Raw genomic sequence first — 23,757 nt, forward strand, 5'->3', positions numbered from 1 at the left:
TCCCCCCATACTTTAACATTTTCAGTCTCTTAACTTTATTTTTATAAAATCATTTCCCATACTGAGGATGTTCTCTAGTATCTTAGTATCATTTCTAAAAGATGGACCCCAGATTTGAGCTTTATTCTCCTGATGGGGTGTCACCAGGGCAGGATATATTGAGTTATGATCATTACAATTCCAGATCCTGAATGACTTTATTAATGTAAATTAAGATTGCAACAAATTATTGAATTGTCCTATCACCTCTCTGCCTCCTACTATGCCGTAGTCTGATAAAACTGCACCATTCCCCATCATCAGATATTAAAACTGAGTGGTTGGCAATAATCTGAATTTGATTTTGAATCCTAGTGAGGAATCACTTCCTTTGGTCTGCTATTCCCATATTGTAATGGCATAAAAATTGTTCCTGTGGAACTAACTCTTCTCTTTAATTTACATAATTTCACATAATATGAAATTTTCATGGAATGAAACAGTGCAATCTGGTTAGTGGAGTATGTCTTTATTAAGAGTAAAGGAATCCAGGTCCTTGAAAGAGCATGAAGTTACCAAATAATCAAAAGAGGTACAACAGTCAGGAATTAAGAAAGTCAAATATGAATTCAAGGCACAGGGTTGTTTCAAAAACCAGAGTAAGAAAAGTTTTTTGTTTTTTTGTGTGTGAGAATTGGGGGTTAAGTGATTTGCTCAAAATCAAATAGTAACTATTTGAGGTCATATTTTAACTCAAGTCCTCCTTCCTGCAGGGCCTATGTGCCACCTAGCTGTTCTTAAGTAGGTAAAGCCTTAAGATCAAAGAATAACAAATTTAGATTTGGAAGATAATTTAAAGGCATCATAGGGGTGTGCTGAAAAAGTTGTGGTCTTGGAGTCAGATGGCCCCAGGTCAAACCTTGTCTTTCACTATTGTGCATCTTTGGTCAAATCACTTTGTCTCTGTGGATCTCAGTTTCATCGAGCTTTTTGAAGATGACTTCTGAGGGCCTTTGCACATCTAAACCTATGACTTCATGATTTCTTCCTAGTCTTTCAATTTAGAGATGAAGGAAATGGTTGTCAATTGCCTAAAGTTGTATGGAAAATGTTAGAGCCAGGCTTCAAACCCAAGTCTTTTGTGTTGATACCCAACATTCTTCCCATTGAACCCCTGGGGGAAGGTCATTTAGCTTCTCTTCATCTTGCTTTCTTTATCTCAGACATGTCTGCCAAGCCATGGGTCATCTGGGAGAGTACAAGTATGTGAACTTAATTGTGAACCGAAGTCTGGTTTATTTTTTCCTTAATGAGACAATGAATATTTTTAGGGAATGCATGATACCCTTGAGGTATGGGTCAAGATGTAGAGAAATAGTTACATCCAATTAGGGAGTGATTAGGGATAAGAAAAGAAGGCAGTTTAAGAATCTCAATATCTCATTTATTTAGAATTTTCATGCTCATCTGTACTTTTCTTAAGGCAGACTTCATCTCTTTGTTCCTAAGGCTGTAAATCAGAGGATTCACAAGTGGGGTAAACACTGAGTAAAACAAGGTGATAATCTTTTGTGTTGTGGTTATATGTCCTGATGTGGGTGTGATATACATGACCAAGACAGTTCCAAAGAACAGAGAGACCACAGTCAGATGGGACCCACAAGTGGAAAAAGCCTTTTTCCTTCCAGCTGCTGAAGGGACTCGTAATACAGCTCTGAATACCAGAGTATAGGATCCAAGAATGAAAGGGAAAGTGAGGAAGATGGCAAGAGAGGGTATAATTGAAAAAGAAAGCTCAATTACTGGAGCATGGATGCATATCAAAGAAATCAGGGGCCCTGGATCACAGATAAAGTGATCGATGACATTTGGGCCACAGAAGGGCAATTGAGACATAAAATAGATAGGGATGGGGAAGCAGAGAAAGCCAGTTACCCAGCAAAAAAGCACTAGTTTGATACAAAAACGTCCAGTCATAATTGTGGGGTAATGCAGAGGCTGACAAATGGCTAGGTATCTATCAAAAGCCATGAGAGATAAGAAGAATGGCTCTGTGACACCTGTAGAAAAGAAAAAGTAGAACTGGAGGAAGCAAGCAGTGAAGGAAATCGTCTTGGTCTCAGAAAGGAAATTTGCCAACATATTAGGAACTGTGGTGTTAACATAACAGATCTCCAAGAAGGAAAAGTGGGCTAGTAAAATATACATAGGAGAGTGGAGGTGTTGATCTAACTTTACTGCACAAATGATGGATCCATTCCTACCAGGGTCAGGGCATAGGTCAGAGTGAACACTCCAAAGAGTAAGATCTGCATCTCTCTGGGGCATGGAAAACTCAGAAGGATGAATTCAGTCACTCTGTTTTCTTCAGACATATTCAAGCCTAATAGACCTGTGGAGAGGACAGAAATGACCATGACAAATCTACCTTATTTCCTATTTCTCATTTCCCCCCCAGCCCAATTTAATGAATCTCTAAATACTCATTATTCTAAAATTCTCTGATTCTGTGGTTTTGTATACACCAATTTAGAACTGTTGGTTATAAAACCTCTCCTGATTCAAAAATTTTAATTACCTCCAAACAAACATACACATATTTTTGTAAGCTGGCTATCAGATACAACCAAATTATATTCATTAACAACAAGCATTTATTAAGTTCTTGCTATGTATTAAACACTGTGCTGGACACCTGGTATATAAAGAAAGGTAAAAATTGTTTCTGACATCAACTATCTCACATTCTATTGGGGAAGATATTACAGTCAAAATTTGTACCTTTGTGCATATAACAACCTTTATAATAGGAATAATAATAATTTCCATCTCCTATTTCAATATCAAATTCACATTTCATTTTTTCCCATGAAGTCTTCCTTCTATGATATCAAAAGTAAGTCATTCAACTTTTCTAAATCTTACCTGTAAAATAGAGATAAGATGCCTGGAGTTTCTGATTTATTGGTTTGTTGTAAGGATCAAATTAGATTATAGCTATACATTTATTTGTAATATAATATTTTAAATGATTTTATTTTTGTGATTTTATTCTCAATCAGATAGGAAAGAAGAAATTATTTAATCTCTCAGCTTTAGTTGTCTCCTCTGTTAAATCTGATAATTTACCTTCTTTTATGTGTGCTAACTTCCCATTAAAATATAAATCCCATGAAGAGACTGTCTTTCTTTGCTATTTGTATTCCTAACACTTAGCACAGTGTTTTGCTTATAGCAATTACTTGATAAATGCTTCATTCACTTAGTGTTTTTTATGATTCCTAAGTGACTCAAGTGAGTAAACAGTGATATCAGTAAATCTTAGCTTTCCATATGAGTGTCAACTTTATATATATATTGATTTTTAATGATTATAAAGTTTTAAAAAAGTAATTATTGAAAATGCAAAAATCTGTAATGTGTCATGCTTGAAGCTTTGAAAAGGAATGCAAGACAGTCTAAGACATAATATTCTCTCACATCCCTGGAGCTCACAGTATTGTATATGACATAAACACCAGAAAAAAAGATAGATAACAATACCAGTGCAAACCATTCCAAACTTATCAACAAGTAAGAGATTATACTTTTTATTACTCATCTATGTAGCACATGTATTAGTGCTACATGAAACCCTGAAATTTGAATCAGGAAAATTCAAGTTTAAATCCTGACTCAGCCACTTAACAGCTGTGATTTAACCTTTCTCAACCTCACTATCCTCATTTGTAAGATAGGAATAATAACACTTATTTTACAGAATTGTAATTAGTATTGTGTAAAGCACTTTGCAAACTTTAATGAACTATATCTGTGCCATGATGGTGATGAAGATGGCTTAGAACTAAACTTGTATTTCCCCATATATGCTCTCATTTCAGACCATTAAAGCCTGTGTTTTTCATAAGTATGTTTAAGATACATAATATGATGCTTAGGACACTAAAATAACTATTTGCTAATGTCTTTATTAGGAAATGTACTTGGAATTTCAACTAGTGGTGCTAAGAAACTCTGCTAAAGTCAAGTGTAAAAATATCTTTTATTTATATGGGTCTTAAATTTTATAATGCATTTTCCTCAGAAGTCTCCTATGAGGTAGTCATGAAAGATATTATTCATCCCATTTTACCTGTGAAAAACTGAGGCTCAGAGAGGTAAAATAACTTGGCCATGGTTTTATATTTAAGTTAGTATAAGATTTGTGATTTTAATTCACATCTTCTGACTCTTAAATCCAGTGTTTTTTTCTCCACAGCACATGATTATTTCAGATTACATCAAATTATCACTTCTAAGGACTGGTCCTAGTGTACCCAGTGACTTAGAAAATTTCAGACCCCAGCATTGGTTCAGGATAATTTTAATCAGGGGAGATTTTTAGGGGCTTTCAATTTTTAAAATTTTTTTTTTATTTTTAAAAAATTATTTTATTTTATTTTGGAGGGGCTTTCAAATTTTTTTTTTATCACTGACTAAGCTTTCCTTTTAATCTCTGAGCAACATTGGCTTATAAAGGTAGAACAAGCAGTAAAAAATTTTAATTCAGAAGGATAAGTGGATCCCAGGACACTAGAACAGTTAGTATAAGAAAAGGTAATAAAATAAAACAAAACAAATCAGAAAAAGACATTAAGGAGAATACCAATGAAAAGTGTTCCTATCAGAGACTACAAAATAATTTTCCATATTACTTACTTAGTGATCTTTGAGCATCTGGATGGCTTCCTCTGATAGAGTGTTTTGTCCACAGTTGTACCATGGAGTTAGTTGATCCAAATAAGTGGTAGGGGTTCATTTCTTTAGAACTTCAGGATCTATTACTTTTTTCTTCTAAATAATTTCCAAATCTGTGTATATGATAAAATATCAATCAATTATCCTATCTTGGGGACCCTTAAAGATATCTAGGTGAAAAAAAGACCCATTGAATCTAAATATTCAACATTCACTCATTTCTCCCTCTTAAACTCCTATGATTCCATTTTTTGCCTTCATAGCAAAGAAGAGTCTTTTTAGATTCACCAAAGTTTAAGTCATTTCTTATCATTGTTTATTTACAGCTACACAGAGGTAGAGGCAAGAGACAAACCTTAGAATCCCATTTATGGTCTGTGTTTTATGATCCTCTCTTCTCACTTCCAGGTAGGGAAGGCACCTGTGTAGATGTCCTAGGGTGTACATTGAGAGGAAGATAGAATCTGAGAGCATATGATGTCCTAGGCAAATGCTGTTTAGGGAGAGTAAGAGATTGAGTGGTTGTCTCAAGGGTCAGTGAATTGTGTGCCATAGGACTAAGACTTATTATAGAAGTCAGGTAAGGGCAAAATAGCCTTGGGAAAGGTTGAATTTTTCTCAGAAAGCTTACAAGTTTGATTATTAATTATATTAAACTTTTTACCTCTCTTGGGAGCCGATTAGTCTTGAGGAACAAAATACCCACATTTTCTTGCAATTCTCAAATCAGAGTATGTTTCAATTTGGTTGAAAATTCATCTCACTGCTCTTAGAATATGTAGGTGGTTAAGCTTTTAGCTGAGGAGAATCCCCAATCTTTTCTTTCTCTTCTTTTCTCCCACTTGCTTTTTATCTGGCTCTAAGGCTCTGGGTTTGGATCCTCCATTACATTTCCATGATAATGTTCTGGGAAGGGATAAATTGTTGCAACTGAACAATGGTGCAAATACTATCTTATTTATACTCACAACAATCATGAGATATGGATACTCTTTTCTCATCCCCATTTTAAAAATGAAGAAACTGAGATATACAAATTAAGTGATTTGTCCACTTAATAGACAATTATTCTATTAAGTGTGCAAGGCTGTATTTAAACTAATTTCTTCTTCAACCTAGGTCTAGGGCTCAATTTATTGTGTCAGCTTGGTACCTCTAAGGGCTATTCAGTCCAGTTGCTAACAGGCACATGACAAAATAGACAGCAGGTTGGACTTGAAATTAGGAATCCTTGACTGAGTTCACATCTTGCCTCAAATACTATGTCCTGTTGCTTTACTAAGCATTTAGTCATTTAATTTCTCTGGCCCTCAGTTTCCTCTCTGTGGAATGGGTAAGAATCACGCTTTATGAAATCAGCTGTGATATGAAAAGTGCTTTTGAAACTTTAAAGTGCCATATACATGCTAGCTATTATTGTTAGTATCATCATGATTATCATTATCATCAACATCATCATTAGTATTCATATTATTCTCTTTTTAGTAGTTTTGAAATGCACAAAGGACTGGCCTCCCCTCCCCTCCCTCAATCTTAGGTTAAAGGGCCTCAGGCTCACAGAGAAAAATCTGCTCAGCTAGATGAAAGAAGGTGTTTTGCACTTCAAAGTGCCTGATCCACAATGAGGGCTATCTGTTGGATAACCCGGACCTATAAACTATGTTAAACATCTGCTATTGTATTTTTCCTCCTGTAAAGTTGAGTCACTGTTTAATATCAAAATGTGACAGCAAGGGTGAACAAGAATGCTTATAAGGCTGTCCTGACTTCAGTTCGACACGGAATCCTACTAAAACCCATCTACTGGAGGTCCGTTGTGGCCCCAGGCCAGTAAAATAAATTTTCTCTAAATTATGAACCACCTTGGCTATTGCCTGGGCTATTTCAGTTTCCCTGTGAAACTTTGGCAGTGTGGACCAGTCTCTAACAGGGATACATTCTGGATCAACATAATTATGCTTACATTATTTTTCTAGGTTTCAATGTTAGGTATGCCTTCTGAATATTCTATTGTCATTATTTATTTTGCATCTGTTTATAGATTTAGAATTAAAATGGGCCTTAAAGATCACATTCAACTCCATTTTTCATGAAGAATGGCTCTGTGACATCTGGAAAAAAGAAAAAAATAGAACTGGAGAAAGGAAGTAGTAAAGGAAATGGTCTTGCTGACATATTAGGAACTGTGGTGTTAACATAACAGATCTCCAAAAAGGAACAGTGGACTAGTAAAATATATATGGGAGTGTGGAGGTGTTGATCTAACTTTACTGCACAAATGATGGACCCATTCCCTACCAGGGTCAGGATATAGATCAGAATAAATACCCTAAAGAGCAGGACCTATATCTGTAGTGTTCTTAATTCAGTTTTCTGGAGGTCTTTGAGCAACCTTCCTTTCAGCAGAGTAATCACTATGAGAATAGCCAGGTGTTAAAATCCAAAAGTCTTTATTGTCTCCTTCTCCTGGTGCTCAGTTAGCTTTCTCATGACCTTCAGAGTAGCTTTGGTCTCAGTGGGGAAGTGCAGGAGGCCAGGCCAGCTACCAGGAGCCTAATCAAAGATGGAATTTAATCTCTCTCTCCCTCATGTCTCTTGAGAGCTTGAGCTCCCAGCTTGTATGCTCTACTCTGAATATAAACCAATCATTTTATCACTAGGAAACCATTATTTGTTGTAAGATTAAATCAATAATACTGAACTTAGAGAATTATTAATCACCATGCTAAAGTAGATAATCATTGTTTCATCAATTTCACTGATGTAACGCCTTGTAAGAATCCTGGTTTCAGAATTCTGGCCCATAACATCTCCCGCTTTCTTTTGTTTTAAAACATAAGGTGGTCACACACTGCCTGACTTCTCAAGGAGGTAAGAACCCCAAAAAGGAAGTGATCACACCTTCCCTGTCTCCTCAAAAAGTAGTGAAAACACCAAAAAAAGGAGGTGAGCATGTCCTCCCTGACATCTCAGGAAGGAAAATGAAAACACCAAAAGAAATGGGGAATCAAACCAGATTAGCGGGTTTCTGAAGGGTCTCACTTGAAACAGGTATACATAAATCCATCAACATGGCAGATATTACATAACAAACAACATGAATCAACATGAGGAATTATATATGTTCATAAGTCCTAGAAATAGTCTAAAACCAATCTATTGTCCATTACTTCACATGTGTTGGGAATCCAATGATTCCTGCAAATTTTGAAATCCTTCAATAGTCTCATCAACAATTTTTCATCTCAGGGAATCCAATGATTCCTGCGGGTTTTGAAGTTCTCTAACAGTTTTATCATGTCTCAGGAAATCCAATGATTTCTGCTGGTTTTGAAGTTCTGCAATAGTCTTATCAACAATTTTTTTAATCTTAGGGAATCCAATGGTTCCCACGGGTTTTAAAGTTCTTTAACAGTCTCATTATCAGCCATGGTCTTTCATTGTCAAATGTTTCTTAGGTCTTCTCCTTTGTTTTGAGGTTTTTCTCTTTTTCTGTATCTCTCCATGTGCTCGTGGGACTCATCTGATTCCTTCTCCATCTGTAGAAACACAAACAAACCCTTTCCCCTAAGCAGTTAACCCATCTGGTCTCTTCTATTTACCACTTTCAGGATTTCTCCTCATCACCTGGTGATTACATTGGAGCTGGTCACACTGGACATTGTTCTTCTGTTGGGTTAAAAAGCCTGTATTCTCCCCAATTGTAATCCCTTTCTTCTGTAAGATTGCTTCTCTGCTGATTGATCATATCAGAATATTGAGCTTCTAAAGAATCTCTGGATATAATCTTGGCTGCCATCATGCCCCACCTGTTTTTTGTTTGAGGTCTTTGAGCTGGGCCTTGCCTCTTGTTTCCCTGGGTCAATCTACATTCTGAGATCCAGTGGAAGCCCTTATTGCATGGGGTTTTGGGTCTTCTCTCACCCTTGGAGAACCTTTGGAGAAAATGCAACTATAGAAATAATGACCAGATATCTGGCTAAGGAAAGTGCTAATGAGGTTTGCAAAAGAATTATATGGTGACTACACAAAGATGCTCTTTTAGAGGAGCTCATAAGACTCTTTGCCACAGTGGACACAAGTGCTTATTATACCCAGACTATGATGAACATGAGAAGACAGGGTCCCTCTTGGCAAGGGACTTCTAGAGAAACTCGTCGATGTTTTCAGTGTGGAAAAGTTGGACAGCTAAGAGCTCAATATAGGTACAGAGATAGAGTGAGAGAAAACCCAAAACCCCATGTCCAAAATGCAACCGAGGCTTCCACTGGGCCTCAGAATGTAGATTGACCCAGGGAAACAAAAAATTGGTGGAGCCCAGCTCCAAGATATCATACAAAAGGGAATTAGATAAGTTAACTGCTTGGGAGAGAGGGTTTGCTTATATTCCTACAGATGGAGAAAGAAACATGGGTGGCAGTGAGCACCTAGAGAGAGACAGAAAAAGAGAAATATCTGGAAACAAAGGAGAAGACCTAAGAACAAAATCTGCAGGAATCATTGTATTCCCTAACACAAGAAAAGATTGTTGCTGGACTTGAAAACCAGCAGGAATCATTGGATTCCCTAACACAAGATGAGATGATTGCAGGACTTCAAAACTTGCAGGAATTATTGGATTCCTGGCACATGAACTAATGGATAATAGATTCCTTTTGGAATATTTCTAGGACTTATGGACATGTATAATTCTGCATGTTGATTCATGTTATTTGTCACATCACTATTAGCCTGTATTATATTGCTATGTGCTTATGTAACTTATGTAAGAGTTCACACCTTTCACACCTTTAAGAGTTCACACCTCTAAAAGAGCATATAAAAGGACAAGCCCACTGGAAGCTCTGGGAGGTTCACAAATCAAGATTCAGTCAGGAGATTCACAAGTCCAGGAGATTCACAAGTCAGAAGGACAAGCCCACTAGAGGAGGAGCCCACTCTCTGAGGCAAGACAGATTTATTCCATATTCCACCTTTGTGCTGGCTGGAGGTTTTGGATTTGGAGGGACAAGAGGCTGAAACTGGCAGAGACAAAGGACTAGCGACAGGAGCTCTCAGAACGAAAGAGAGAGATAGGCCTCTAAGAAAGCTAACTGGGCTATTTTGAAGGAGACAATAAAGGATCTGGACTTTTAACTCCTGGATGCATTTGAAGTAATTATTACTTTGAATTGAAAGGAAGGCTGCTCCCAGAAGTCCCCCAAGAAACCTGTTCCCAGAGAATGATTATATTTTAGAGAGAACATTACAGCTCTATACTGATATAAGCCAATCATTATATCACTAGGAAACCATTATTTGTTTTAAGATTAAATCAATCATACTGAACTTAGAGAATTATTAATCACCATGCTAAAGTAGATAATCATTGTTTCATCATTTTCACTGATGTAACGCCTTGTAAGAATCCTGGTTTCAGAATTCTGGCCCATAACATCTCCCGCTTTCTTTTGTTTTAAAACATAAGGTGGTCACACACTGCCTGACTTCTCAAGGAGGTAAGAACCCCAAAAAGGAAGTGATCACACTTCCCTGTCTCCTCAAAAAGTAGTGAAAACACCAAAAAAAAGGAGGTGAGCATGTCCTCCCTGACATCTCAGGAAGGAAAATGAAAACACCAAAAGAAATGGGGAATCAAACCAGATTAGCGGGTTTCTGAAGGGTCTCACTTGAAACAGGTATACATAAATCCATCAACATGGCAGATATTACATAACAAACAACATGAATCAACATGAGGAATTATATATGTTCATAAGTCCTAGAAATAGTCTAAAACCAATCTATTGCCCATTACTTCACATGTGTTGGGAATCTAATGATTCCTGCAAATTTTGAAATCCTTCAATAGTCTCATCAACAATTTTTCATCTCAGGGAATCCAATGATTCCTGCGGGTTTTGAAGTTCTCTAACAGTTTTATCATGTCTCAGGAAATCCAATGATTTCTGCTGGTTTTGAAGTTCTGCAATAGTCTTATCAACAATTTTTTTAATCTTAGGGAATCCAATGGTTCCCACGGGTTTTAAAGTTCTTTAACAGTCTCATTATCAGCCATGGTCTTTCATTGTCAAATGTTTCTTAGGTCTTCTCCTTTGTTTTGAGGTTTTTCTCTTTTTCTGTATCTCTCCATGTGCTCGTTGGCACTCATCTGATTCCTTCTCCATCTGTAGAAATACAAACAAACCCTTTCCCCTAAGCAGTTAACCCATCTGGTCTCTTCTATTTACCACTTTCAGTATTTCTCCTCATCACCTGGTGATTACATTGGAGCTGGTCACACTGGACATTGTTCTTCTGTTGGGTTAAAAAGCCTGTATTCTCCCCAATTGTAATCCCTTTCTTCTGTAAGATTGCTTCTCTGCTGATTGATCATATCAGAATATTGAGCTTCTAAAGAATCTCTGGATATAATCTTGGCTGCCATCATGCCCCACCTGTTTTTTGTTTGAGGTCTTTGAGCTGGGCCTTGCCTCTTGTTTCCCTGGGTCAATCTACATTCTGAGATCCAGTGGAAGCCCTTATTGCATGGGGTTTTGGGTCTTCTCTCACCCTTGGAGAACCTTTGGAGAAAATGCAACTATAGAAATAATGACCAGATATCTGGCTAAGGAAAGTGCTAATGAGGTTTGCAAAAGAATTATATGGTGACTACACAAAGATGCTCTTTTAGAGGAGCTCATAAGACTCTTTGCCACAGTGGACACAAGTGCTTATTATACCCAGACTATGATGAACATGAGAAGACAGGGTCCCTCTTGGCAAGGGACTTCTAGAGAAACTCGTCGATGTTTTCAGTGTGGAAAAGTTGGACAGCTAAGAGCTCAATATAGGTACAGAGATAGAGTGAGAGAAAACCCAAAACCCCATGTCCAAAATGCAACCGAGGCTTCCACTGGGCCTCAGAATGTAGATTGACCCAGGGAAACAAAAAATTGGTGGAGCCCAGCTCCAAGATATCATACAAAAGGGAATTAGATAAGTTAACTGCTTGGGAGAGAGGGTTTGCTTATATTCCTACAGATGGAGAAAGAAACATGGGTGGCAGTGAGCACCTAGAGAGAGACAGAAAAAGAGAAATATCTGGAAACAAAGGAGAAGACCTAAGAACAAAATCTGCAGGAATCATTGTATTCCCTAACACAAGAAAAGATTGTTGCTGGACTTGAAAACCAGCAGGAATCATTGGATTCCCTAACACAAGATGAGATGATTGCAGGACTTCAAAACTTGCAGGAATTATTGGATTCCTGGCACATGAACTAATGGATAATAGATTCCTTTTGGAATATTTCTAGGACTTATGGACATGTATAATTCTGCATGTTGATTCATGTTATTTGTCACATCACTACTAGCCTGTATTATATTGCTATGTGCTTATGTAACTTATGTAAGAGTTCACACCTTTCACACCTTTAAGAGTTCACACCTCTAAAAGAGCATATAAAAGGACAAGCCCACTGGAAGCTCTGGGAGGTTCACAAATCAAGATTCAGCCAGGAGATTCACAAGTCCAGGAGATTCACAAGTCAGAAGGACAAGCCCACTAGAGGAGGAGCCCACTCTCTGAGGCAAGACAGATTTATTCCATATTCCACCTTTGTGCTGGCTGGAGGTTTTGGATTTGGAGGGACAAGAGGCTGAAACTGGCAGAGACAAAGGACTAGCGACAGGAGCTCTCAGAACGAAAGAGAGAGATAGGCCTCTAAGAAAGCTAACTGGGATATTTTGAAGGAGACAATAAAGGATCTGGACTTTTAACTCCTGGATGCATTTGAAGTAATTATTACTTTGAATTGAAAGGAAGGCTGCTCCCAGAAGCCCCCCAAGAAACCTGTTCCCAGAGAACGATTATATTTTAGAGAGAACATTACAGCTCTATACTGATATAAGCCAATCATTATATCACTAGGAAACCATTATTTGTTTTAAGATTAAATCAATCATACTGAACTTAGAGAACTTTAATCACCATCACTAGACTAGAAAACCATCATCTCATCAATTCCACTGATTTAGCACCTTGTAAGAATCCTTGTTTCAAGTTCAGAGACTGACCCATAACATGTATCTTTCTAGGGCAGAGGAAACTCAGAAGGATGAATTCAGTTGCTCTGTTTCCTCCTGATATGTTCAAGCCTACTAGACTGTGGAGAGGACAGAAATGACTATGGACAGACTGCCTTATTTCCTATTTCTCATTTTCTTCCCTATTTAATGAAGTTCTAAAACACTCATTATTTTAAAATTCTCTGATTCTGTGGTTTTTATGTACACTGATTTAGAACTGTTAGCTATAGAACTTCTCTGATTCTACAATTGTAATTATCTAAATACAGTCATACACAGATTTCTTCAATCTGTCTAAAGGGACAACCTTATCATATTCATCATCAACAAGTATCTATTTGGTGCTTATTATGATATATTAAACACTGTACTGGACACTGGTATACAAAGAAAGGTAAAATTATTTATGACATCAAGGATCTCACATTCTATTGGGTTGGATCCTCCAGTCAATCACTCATTATTGTTTGATAATTACTGTATTGTCCTATTTTTGTGCCTTTGTGCATATCATTCCCTATATAATAGGAATAGCAATAAATTCCACCTGCTAATTCTTTATCTAATTCACAATCCATTCTTTCCATGAATTTTTCATTTTATGATGTCATAATTAAGTCATTTAACTTTTTTTTTTTTAGGATTGCAAATTCTTTAAAAAATATTTTTCTTAAAGCTTTTTATTTTCAAAAGATATGCACGATTAATTTTTCAACATTAACCCTTGTAAAAACCTTGTATTATAATTTTTCTTCCCCTTCCTCATCTCCTCTCCTAGATGACAAGTAACCCAATATATGTTAAACATATATTCTTTATATATATATATGTTTATATTCAATCATTATAACATAAATTAAACATAAAGAATTAAACAAGTTTAAATTGTTTACATTCTAATATGGAGAGAAGATATATTTATTCCTTTAGAGCTTTTTTTGATGTCACCATCAAGTGGTGACAGAGGGAGTTGAATTAAGCAGAGGACCTGGAAATAATTCTATTTCATTTTACTAATTTTAAAAGAAAAATGGAAAGTAAGAGAAAGTGAACTTGTTACAAGGAAGAAAAGGAGAATAAGAATGGGCAAAATTATCTACTATAAATGAGGTATGTAAGCAGAAGTTGTAAAACAGGGAGGAATGATTGTGTAGGGGGGAGTGAACAATACTTGAATCTCACTCTTGACTTAACTGGTCAAAGGTCAGAATAAACCCACACAAAAGTATGCATACACCCTCACAGTTCAGTACACAAATGCATTTTACTCAATAGGAAAATGGGAGGCAAAGGGATTAATTGAAAGAGAAGGAATAGAAGAAAGGACAAATTAAGGAAGGATTAGTCAAAATCAACACAACTTTTAAAGAGAAGAGGAGAAACAAAGAGAAGAGAAAGTATAGGATAGAGGGAAATGCAAAATTAATAATCATAATAGTAATTATAAATGAACTGAACTCACCTCTCCTTTCTATTCCCATTCAATATTTATGATAATCTATTTTTCCAAAAAATTATTCAAGTTTTTCATTTCTTTTTTAGTGTATGTCTATAGGTATACATGTACACACATGCATATTTATATATTACTAAAAATCCTAGAGGGCCTTGCAGAGTTATAGGAGGTGATGTGGATATGCTTATGCTTTTAGGGTGATTATTTAGGCAACTTTGTGAAGACTGATTCTTAAAGAAAGAGAGAAAGAAAACCAGAAATCCAATTAGGAGGCTATTGGCAAACTTTGCCTCCTGCAAGAAATATTTCCTATTCCCTTTTAATTGTTGTGTTTTCCCTTTGAGATCATGTCAAATTTATTCTGTATATTATTTAATTGCACATAGTTGTTTACATTAGATTATAAACTTCTAGAAGGCAAGGACGCTTATTTTCTTTATTTACTCAGACTTAATACAGAATTTGGGACATCATAGATGCCTAATATATGCTTACTTGTAAAAGCTATTGAAGGTAGTAATGATTGTGAGTTGAGAGAAAGGTACAAATATGAAAGAAGTTGTAGAGGCAAACTAGAAGAAATGAACTGGTTAAAGTCATAATGGAAAAAAATGAACAAAAATATAATAAAACTCATGAAGAAAATGTTACATTTCCAAACTTTGAAAATATACTGAAAAGTGGTTATCATCAAAGCTATCTGGCAAAGGGAAAAAATAGGGAAGAGGAAAAATATAGTAGTAGACAGATAATCACATAATATAAAACTTGGGGAAAGCTTCATTATGTAACTAGGAAACCATTATTTGTTTTAAGATTAAATCAATCATACTGAACTTAGAGAACTTTAATCACCATCACTAGACTAGAAAACCATCATCTCATCAATTCCACTGATTTAGCACCTTGTAAGAATCCTTGTTTCAAGTTCAGAGACTGACCCATAACATGTATCTTTCTAGGGCAGAGGAAACTCAGAAGGATGAATTCAGTTGCTCTGTTTCCTCCTGATATGTTCAAGCCTACTAGACTGTGGAGAGGACAGAAATGACTATGGACAGACTGCCTTATTTCCTATTTCTCATTTTCTTCCCTATTTAATGAAGTTCTAAAACACTCATTATTTTAAAATTCTCTGATTCTGTGGTTTTTATGTACACTGATTTAGAACTGTTAGCTATAGAACTTCTCTGATTCTACAATTGTAATTATCTAAATACAGTCATACACAGATTTCTTCAATCTGTCTAAAGGGACAACCTTATCATATTCATCATCAACAAGTATCTATTTGGTGCTTATTATGATATATTAAACACTGTACTGGACACTGGTATACAAAGAAAGGTAAAATTATTTATGACATCAAGGATCTCACATTCTATTGGGTTGGATCCTCCAGTCAATCACTCATTATTGTTTGATAATTACTGTATTGTCCTATTTTTGTGCCTTTGTGCATATCATTCCCTATATAATAGGAATAGCAATAAATTCCACCTGCTAATTCTTTATCTAATTCACAATCCATTCTTTCCATGAATTTTTCATTTTATGATGTCATAATTAAGTCATTTAACTTTTTTTTTTTTAGGATTGCAAATTCTTTAAAAAATATTTTTCTTAAAGCTTTTTATTTTCAAAAGATATGCACGATTAATTTTTCAACATTAACCCTTGTAAAAACCTTGTATTATAATTTTTCTTCCCCTTCCTCATCTCCTCTCCTAGATGACAAGTAACCCAATATATGTTAAACATATATTCTTTATATATATATATGTTTATATTCAATCATTATAACATAAATTAAACATAAAGAATTAAACAAGTTTAAATTGTTTACATTCTAATATGGAGAGAAGATATATTTATTCCTTTAGAGCTTTTTTTGATGTCACCATCAAGTGGTGACAGAGGGAGTTGAATTAAGCAGAGGACCTGGAAATAATTCTATTTCATTTTACTAATTTTAAAAGAAAAATGGAAAGTAAGAGAAAGTGAACTTGTTACAAGGAAGAAAAGGAGAATAAGAATGGGCAAAATTATCTCATATAAATGAGGTATGTAAGCAGAAGTTGTAAAACAGGGAGGAATGATTGTGTAGGGGGGAGTGAACAATACTTGAATCTCACTCTTGACTTAACTGGTCAAAGGTCAGAATAAACCCACACAAAAGTATGCATACACCCTCACAGTTCAGTACACAAATGCATTTTACTCAATAGGAAAATGGGAGGCAAAGGGATTAATTGAAAGAGAAGGAATAGAAGAAAGGATAAATTAAGGAAGGATTAGTCAAAATCAACACAACTTTTAAAGAGAAGAGGAGAAACAAAGAGAAGAGAAAGTATAGGATAGAGGGAAATGCAAAATTAATAATCATAATAGTAATTATAAATGAACTGAACTCACCTCTCCTTTCTATTCCCATTCAATATTTATGATAATCTATTTTTCCAAAAAAATTATTCAAGTTTTTCATTTCTTTTTTAGTGTATGTCTATAGGTATACATGTACACACATGCATATTTATATATTACTAAAAATCCTAGAGGGCCTTGCAGAGTTATAGGAGGTGATGTGGATATGCTTATGCTTTTAGGGTGATTATTTAGGCAACTTTGTGAAGACTGATTCTTAAAGAAAGAGAGAAAGAAAACCAGAAATCCAATTAGGAGGCTATTGGCAAACTTTGCCTCCTGCAAGAAATATTTCCTATTCCCTTTTAATTGTTGTGTTTTCCCTTTGAGATCATGTCAAATTTATTCTGTATATTATTTAATTGCACATAGTTGTTTACATTAGATTATAAACTTCTAGAAGGCAAGGACACTTATTTTCTTTATTTACTCAGACTTAATACAGAATTTGGGACATCATAGATGCCTAATATATGCTTACTTGTAAAAGCTGTTGAAGGTAGTAATGATTGTGAGTTGAGAGAAAGGTACAAATATGAAAGAAGTTGTAGAGGCAAACTAGAAGAAATGAACTGGTTAAAGTCATAATGGAAAAAAATGAACAAAAATATAATAAAACTCATGAAGAAAATGTTACATTTCCAAACTTTGAAAATATACTGAAAAGTGGTTATCATCAAAGCTATCTGGCAAAGGGAAAAAATAGGGAAGAGGAAAAATATAGTAGTAGACAGATAATCACATAATATAAAACTTGGGGAAAGCTTCATTATGTAACAAATTAGGTTATATGACAATTTTTTTTGGGGGGGAAGAAAGTACCAGCTAGGTTGGAAGTTAGTTTAATCCCACATCTTATATTTGCCCAAATAATAAATGTAATGACAAAGGAATCACACATCAATCAACAAGCATGTATTAAGCAGCTACTATGCACTCAACATCTTGTTAGCCCCTGGGAATGTAAATACAAAAGTGAGACAATTCTGTCCAAGAAGATAATAAAATAAAGTATTTATCTCCACTGTCAGAGGGGAATGACTTTAGTACCTATTAAACAAATAGTAGAAACAAACACGCATGTGTGGATTTGATTTCATTAACATTTTCCTATTAAATAAAAGTACAACATTGTGGAAATATTAATGGTTAATATAACTGATAAAAAAATCTTTCCCTATAAAACATACAAGAAACTATTAAGATTAACTAACTCACAATAGAAAAATGTCAAAGGGCATGAATAATTTTCAGAAAAGAAAATATACATTGTCATTAATCACTTGTGGGGAAAAACACTTGATCTTCTTGATAATCAGAGATGAAATTGAAATCTGTTTTGATGTACTATCTCAAATCCACCAAATTGGCAAAAATGATGAAAATCAACATAATTTGATAGTACTGGAACATAAAGCTACTTATTCAGTGTTCACTCATTCATTGCGTAAAGATTGCAAAGTCATTGAATCTTTTTTGTGTAGCTATATAACAGTAAACAATACAAGTTGTATTTATTCATTTTTGACTGAATAATCTATTACAGATTTTGAACACATAGTAATTTATTTTTTAATACAAGTTTTATTGATGCTTTTAAGAAAAAACTCAACTTGGCTTTAATGATTCCTCGTTATCATAGCAGAATACTTTCATTGTAATAAAGAAGTATATGTTATATAAATCAAATTTTAACATTGGCCACATTTGCCAATCTGTGACTCATTCCATTCCTATAATTCATCATTCCTCTGATATGTGGAAGTATACTTTAAGAGCCTTCTGAGGTCTCAGTAATTCATTTTATTGATTAGAATGTCCATGTTTTGATTGTTTTTTTTTTCCTATCTACTATTTTGGCCAAAAATCAACATAATTCTGCAAACTTGAAGTTATGATATTATTTCCTGCAAGTCTTCTCAATTCTCTTTGAATTCTTCATTATTCCCAAAATGATTGGACCAATTCACTATACAATCAACAATTGATTATTATCTATTTTCCTCTCATCTTTCCAGCATTTGTTATTTCTCATAGGTGAGTAGTGTTATCTTGGAATTATTTTAATTTACCTGTTTCTAATCAACAGTGACTTGTGATTATAGATAGCTTTCATTTCTTCTTCTGAAAAATTGATTGTTTATATGCTTTATGATCTTTCAATTAGGGAATGGCTCTTATTTTATATTATTATTAATTTTTTTTACAAAGTTGATATAGTTGTATACTTAGTCTATAATTTAAGAAATTAAGCTTTTATCAGAGAAATATGAAAAATTTTACATTACTTCATTTTCTATGTTACCTTTTTAGCAAAATATAGTTTTCCTGATTTTCCCTTTTAATCAGATCTATGTTTGTTTTTGTTTTATCTGAGGTCATTGTTATCCTTGCCTTTTTAAAATATAGTTTAGCTGGGGCATATTAGATTCTGCTCCAACCTTTCATTTTAACTCTGTATGTGTCTTTCTGTTTCAAGTGTGTCTCTTGTGAACAACATATTGTTCAATTCTGATTTCTAATCTATTCTGTTTCCTAGTTCTGTTTTATGAGTAAGCTTATGTCATTCACTTTCAGAATTACAACAACTATTTTTCTAGCCTATATCTTGACTTTTAACTCTTTGTTAAAGTAGGGCTTTGCTTCTAGGGTGGAGGACATACTGTTTCAGGGAATTTATGCAAATTTTTTCAGAGATACTAATTGGGACCAGTAAGTTTTCAATTCCTTCAAGAAGGAATTATCTAAGGAGAACTGTATTTACTACTCTCGTGGCTTGTGCTGTGGTTTGTAAGTGACAAAACATCCTTTTTTTTCCTGCTCTAGTACTGTGACAATAGGCTCTGCTCCACTCCAGCTTCAAGATCTGGTGTGTTTAGCGCTCCTCCTGGGACTGCCACTTAGCATTGTGATCTGTAACTGATTATGGACAAAACAACAGAATACTCTCACCAGAGCTAGTAAAGAAACCCTTTAATCTCCTTTTGACCAGTTGTTGGAGCCTTTTTACCATCTGTGGGTTGAGAGCTCTGGAAGCAGCAACAGCAGCAGCTTTTAAAAAAAATTATAACTTTTTATTTACAAGATATATGCATGGCTAATTTTTCAGCACTGACAATTGCAAAACCTTCTGTTCCAATTTTTCCCTCCTTCCCCCAACCTGTCCCCCAGATGGCAGGTAGACCAATACATGTTAAATATGTTAAAGTATATGTTAAGTACAATATATATATATACACATATACATATCCATACAGTTATTTTGCTGCACAAGAAGAATCGGACTTTGAAATAATGTACAATTAACCTGTGAAGGAAATCAAAATGCAGGTGGACAAAAATAGAGGGATTGGGAATGCTATATTCATACTCATTTCCCAGAGTTCTTTCGCTGGTGTAGCTGGTTCTATTCATTATTGAACAAATGGAGCTGATTTGGTTCATTTCAGTGTTGAAGAGAGCCATGTCCATCAGAATTGTACTGTTGTTGAAGAATATAATGATCACCTGGTCCTGTTCATTTCACTTAGCATCAGTTCATGTAAGTCTCTCCAGGCCTTTCTAAAATCATCCTGCTGGTCATTTCTTACAGAACAATAATATTCCATAACATTCATATACCACAATTTATTCAGCCATTCCATCCTTCTGGTCATTTCTTACAGAACAATAATATTCCATAACATTCATATACCACAATTTATTCAGCCATTCTTCAATTGATGGGCATCCACTCAGTTTCCAGTTTCTGGCCACTAACAAAGAGACCTGCCACAAATATTCTTGCACATACAGATCCCTTTCCCTTCTTTAAAATCTCTTTGGGATATAAGCCCAGTAGTAACATTGGTGGATCAAAGGATATGCACAGTTTAGTAACTTTTTGAGCATAGTTCCAAATCTCTTTCCAGAAGGGCTGGATGTATTCACATTTCCACCAACAACGTATCAGTATCCCAGTTTTCCCACATCTCCTCCAACATTCAGCATTATCTTTTCCTGTCATCTTAGTCAATCTGACAGGTATATAGTGGTATCTCAGAATTGTGTTAATTTGCATTTCTCTGATTAATAATTACTTGGAGCATCTTTTCATATGCTAGAAATAGTTTCAATTTCTTTGTCTGAAAATTGTCTGTTCATATCCTTTGACCATTATCAATTGGAGAATAGTTAACAGCAGCAGCTTTTAAGTTGTTTTTGGTTGGAAAATTATTTCACCCTGTCATTTTGTGGATTTTGCCACTCCAGGAATTGTTATGTAGCATTATTTAAAGATATTTGGAGATGTTTTGGGGAGAGTTCAGGTGAGTTGCTGCCTTTTTTCTGCCATCATGGCTCTTTCCTGAGAGGAAATGCAAACCATTCCAATATCTTTATAAGAAAATGCCAAAAAAGGACACAAAGAATCACATACAACAAAGGAGAAAGTAACAAGTTATCAGAAATCAGGGTGGGTAAATACATTCAGAAACATAGCTAAAAATAAAAAGACAGCAGTCAGAGTATAGTAATGTGAATTTCATTCTGAGCCAGTCTTAATTTGCTTAGGATAAGTGATTTTGAATTGAAAGGGAACTTAGAGATTGTTAAGGGTGTCATTCATTTTTCTTGATGAAGAAACAGACTCAGGAAAGTTAAAAAAACTTTTCCAAGAGTCACAAAGCTACTATATTTTACAGGTGGAATTTAAAGATAGGTATTTCTTATTCCAAGTATAGTTCATTATCCACTATTCATTTATATGCTCTGCTAGTGTCACCTGATTGGACAGAGAATTATAATAATGGAGGACTAAGTCCTGATTTCACAGCTATATGCAAGGAAATGGCAGCACCTGATTGAGAACAGGGCAAGAGATCAGATAAATACTGTAGGGAAATACACTAAACATGTTTCATCTTCCATGGATGGTTTTTATTCTCATCTGGAATTTTTTTAGAGCAGTCTTCATTTCCTTGTTACGCAGGCTGTAGATCAGGGGATTCACCAGTGGAGTCACTACTGAGTAAAATAAAGTGAAAATTTTTTGTGAACCAGTGGTATTTCCAGAGTTGGGGCTGATGTACATGACCATGAGGGTCCCATAGAACAGGGAGACCACAATCACGTGGGAGCCACAAGTGGAGAAGGCCTTCTTCCTGCCAGTTGCTGAAGGAATTTTCAAGACAGCTCTGAATACTAATGTGTAGGATGCAAGGATAAAAGGGAAGGTTACAAAGATGAGGAGACAATTTAGGATAGCATAAGAAAGTTCAATCCCTGGGGTAGGGGCACAAGACAGAGCCAACAGGGGTCCCGGGTCACAGAGAAAGTGATTAATAATATTTGGACCACAGAAAGGTAATTGAGTCATGAAGCAAATAGGGACTGGAAAGTAGAGGAAACCACTCACCCAGCAGAGGAATATTAGCTTGATGCAAAAATGTCCTGTCATGATTGTGGGGTAGTGCAAAGGTTGACAGATGGCTAGGTACCTGTCAAAAGCCATGAGGGATAGAAAGAAGGTTTCTGTGGCACCTGTAGAAAAGAAGAAGTAGAACTGGAGAAAACAGGCAGTGAAAGAAATGGTCTTGGTCTCAGAGAGGAAGTTAGCTAACATGTTAGGAACAGTGGTGTTAATGTAGCAGATTTCCAAGAAAGAGAAGTTGGCCAGCAGGATGTACATGGGGACATGAAGGTGTTGATCCAACCTCACTGCACAGATGATTGACCCGTTCCCCATGAGGGTCAAGACATAGGTCAGAGAGAACACCCCAAAGAGGAGGATTTGTATTTCCCTAGGGCAAGGAAAGCTCAGAAGGATGAACTCAGTCACTCTGTTTCCTCCTGATACATTCATGGCTCCAGACTCTATGGAAAAGACAGAAATGACCATGACACAGGCTGCCCCATTCCTTATCTTTCACAGAGCATCTAATTTTGAAGAATTATTAAGGATTCTTCCATTTCTAGAACTCTTATGACTATTATTTCATATAGAACAATGCAGAAGGTTCAAAAAAAAAAGGACAACAGAACACAACAACAAAAAAGAAAAAAAACTTTTATGGGGATGTTCTTCAATTATTCAACTATAGAATGGGTTATAATAGAGACATGAAAAACATAGATTTCCACAATCCAGCTTCTGTTTCACATTCCAGTCAAAACTTAGGCTGATGCTACATTATCCTCCAAGGAAGTTCTATGTCACTTTCTCCCTCAAATCCATATCATTACCTTCAACAGAAGTTCCCTTCCCTCCTTTCTTTTTTGTTAATGTTTTTATTTTAAAATTTACAGCAACAACAAAAATGTAACAAATATTTCTGATTTGAAACATCCTGTTTTTTGACAGGGAATAGTACAGTATTGTTTAAATTCACATTTCATGTAAAAGGTTTGCAATGTACTTTACAAAAATTCTCTTATTTTTAGGGAAAGATATGTAAGCACAGCGTGAGTATTCCAGGGTCACATAGCAAATATATATCTGATTTAAGATTTGAACACAGGCTTTACTGATTTCAAGTTTTACTGAATATCCACTCTGCAAAGATGGAACTCTAATAGTAACAGACATTTGTACTATTGCTCACATATAATATTCCTTTTTTTCCCCCTCTGTCTTTGCAGGGGCTCTCTCTTTGGAACACACTGCTTCTTCATGTTCACCTTTCAGAATTTCTAGCTTTTTTTAAAGCTCAGCTGAAATTTATTTGTCTCACCTGAAATCTTTCCTGATCCCTCTGATTTCTTCCCTCCTCAAAATTACATGCTACTTATTATTTATCTAATTTACAAGTGCATTTTATCTCCTTGATAGAATATGAGATACTAATAGAAATATGTTTAGAAGAATTGCACATATTTAACCTATACTGGATTGTTTGCTGTATTGAGGGAAAAAGGAGACAAATTTGGAACACAAGGTTTTGCAATGGTGGATGTTGAAAACTATTTTTCCATGTATTAAAAATTATATTAACATTAAAAAAAGAATATAGAGTTCTAGAGGGCAGACTTATTTTTGTTTTTGTAGTCATGGTGCCTAGAAGAATGATTGGCACATGGTAAGTATTTAATATATACTTATTTGTGGGTTG

The 23,757-nt window shown here is 35.2% G+C and overlaps 2 protein-coding genes across 2 annotated transcripts; both read right to left on the bottom strand.

Annotated features, from left to right (window-relative positions):
• Positions 1-1,419: 1,419 nt before the first annotated feature.
• Positions 1,420-2,396, bottom strand: LOC127552491 (olfactory receptor 11G2-like). The gene is given in 2 exon segments (XM_051982994.1): positions 1,420-2,240; positions 2,243-2,396. Coding segments are annotated over 2 exon segments (975 nt in total).
• Positions 2,397-21,566: 19,170 nt separating this feature from the next.
• Positions 21,567-22,838, bottom strand: LOC127546599 (olfactory receptor 11G2-like). The gene has a single exon (XM_051973627.1). It carries the CDS (start codon positions 22,545-22,547, stop codon positions 21,567-21,569), a length of 981 nt encoding a protein of 326 aa, XP_051829587.1. The 5' UTR covers positions 22,548-22,838.
• Positions 22,839-23,757: the final 919 nt, after the last annotated feature.

The sequence above is a fragment of the Antechinus flavipes genome, chromosome 2 (genome assembly GCF_016432865.1).
Source record: "Antechinus flavipes isolate AdamAnt ecotype Samford, QLD, Australia chromosome 2, AdamAnt_v2, whole genome shotgun sequence".
Classification (NCBI taxonomy): domain Eukaryota; kingdom Metazoa; phylum Chordata; class Mammalia; order Dasyuromorphia; family Dasyuridae; genus Antechinus; species Antechinus flavipes.

Bases quoted from the DNA above. Each gene is read 5' to 3' on its own strand.
- LOC127546599 (XM_051973627.1), bottom strand. From the start codon at position 22,547: ATGGTCATTTCTGTCTTTTCCATAGAGTCTGGAGCCATGAATGTATCA.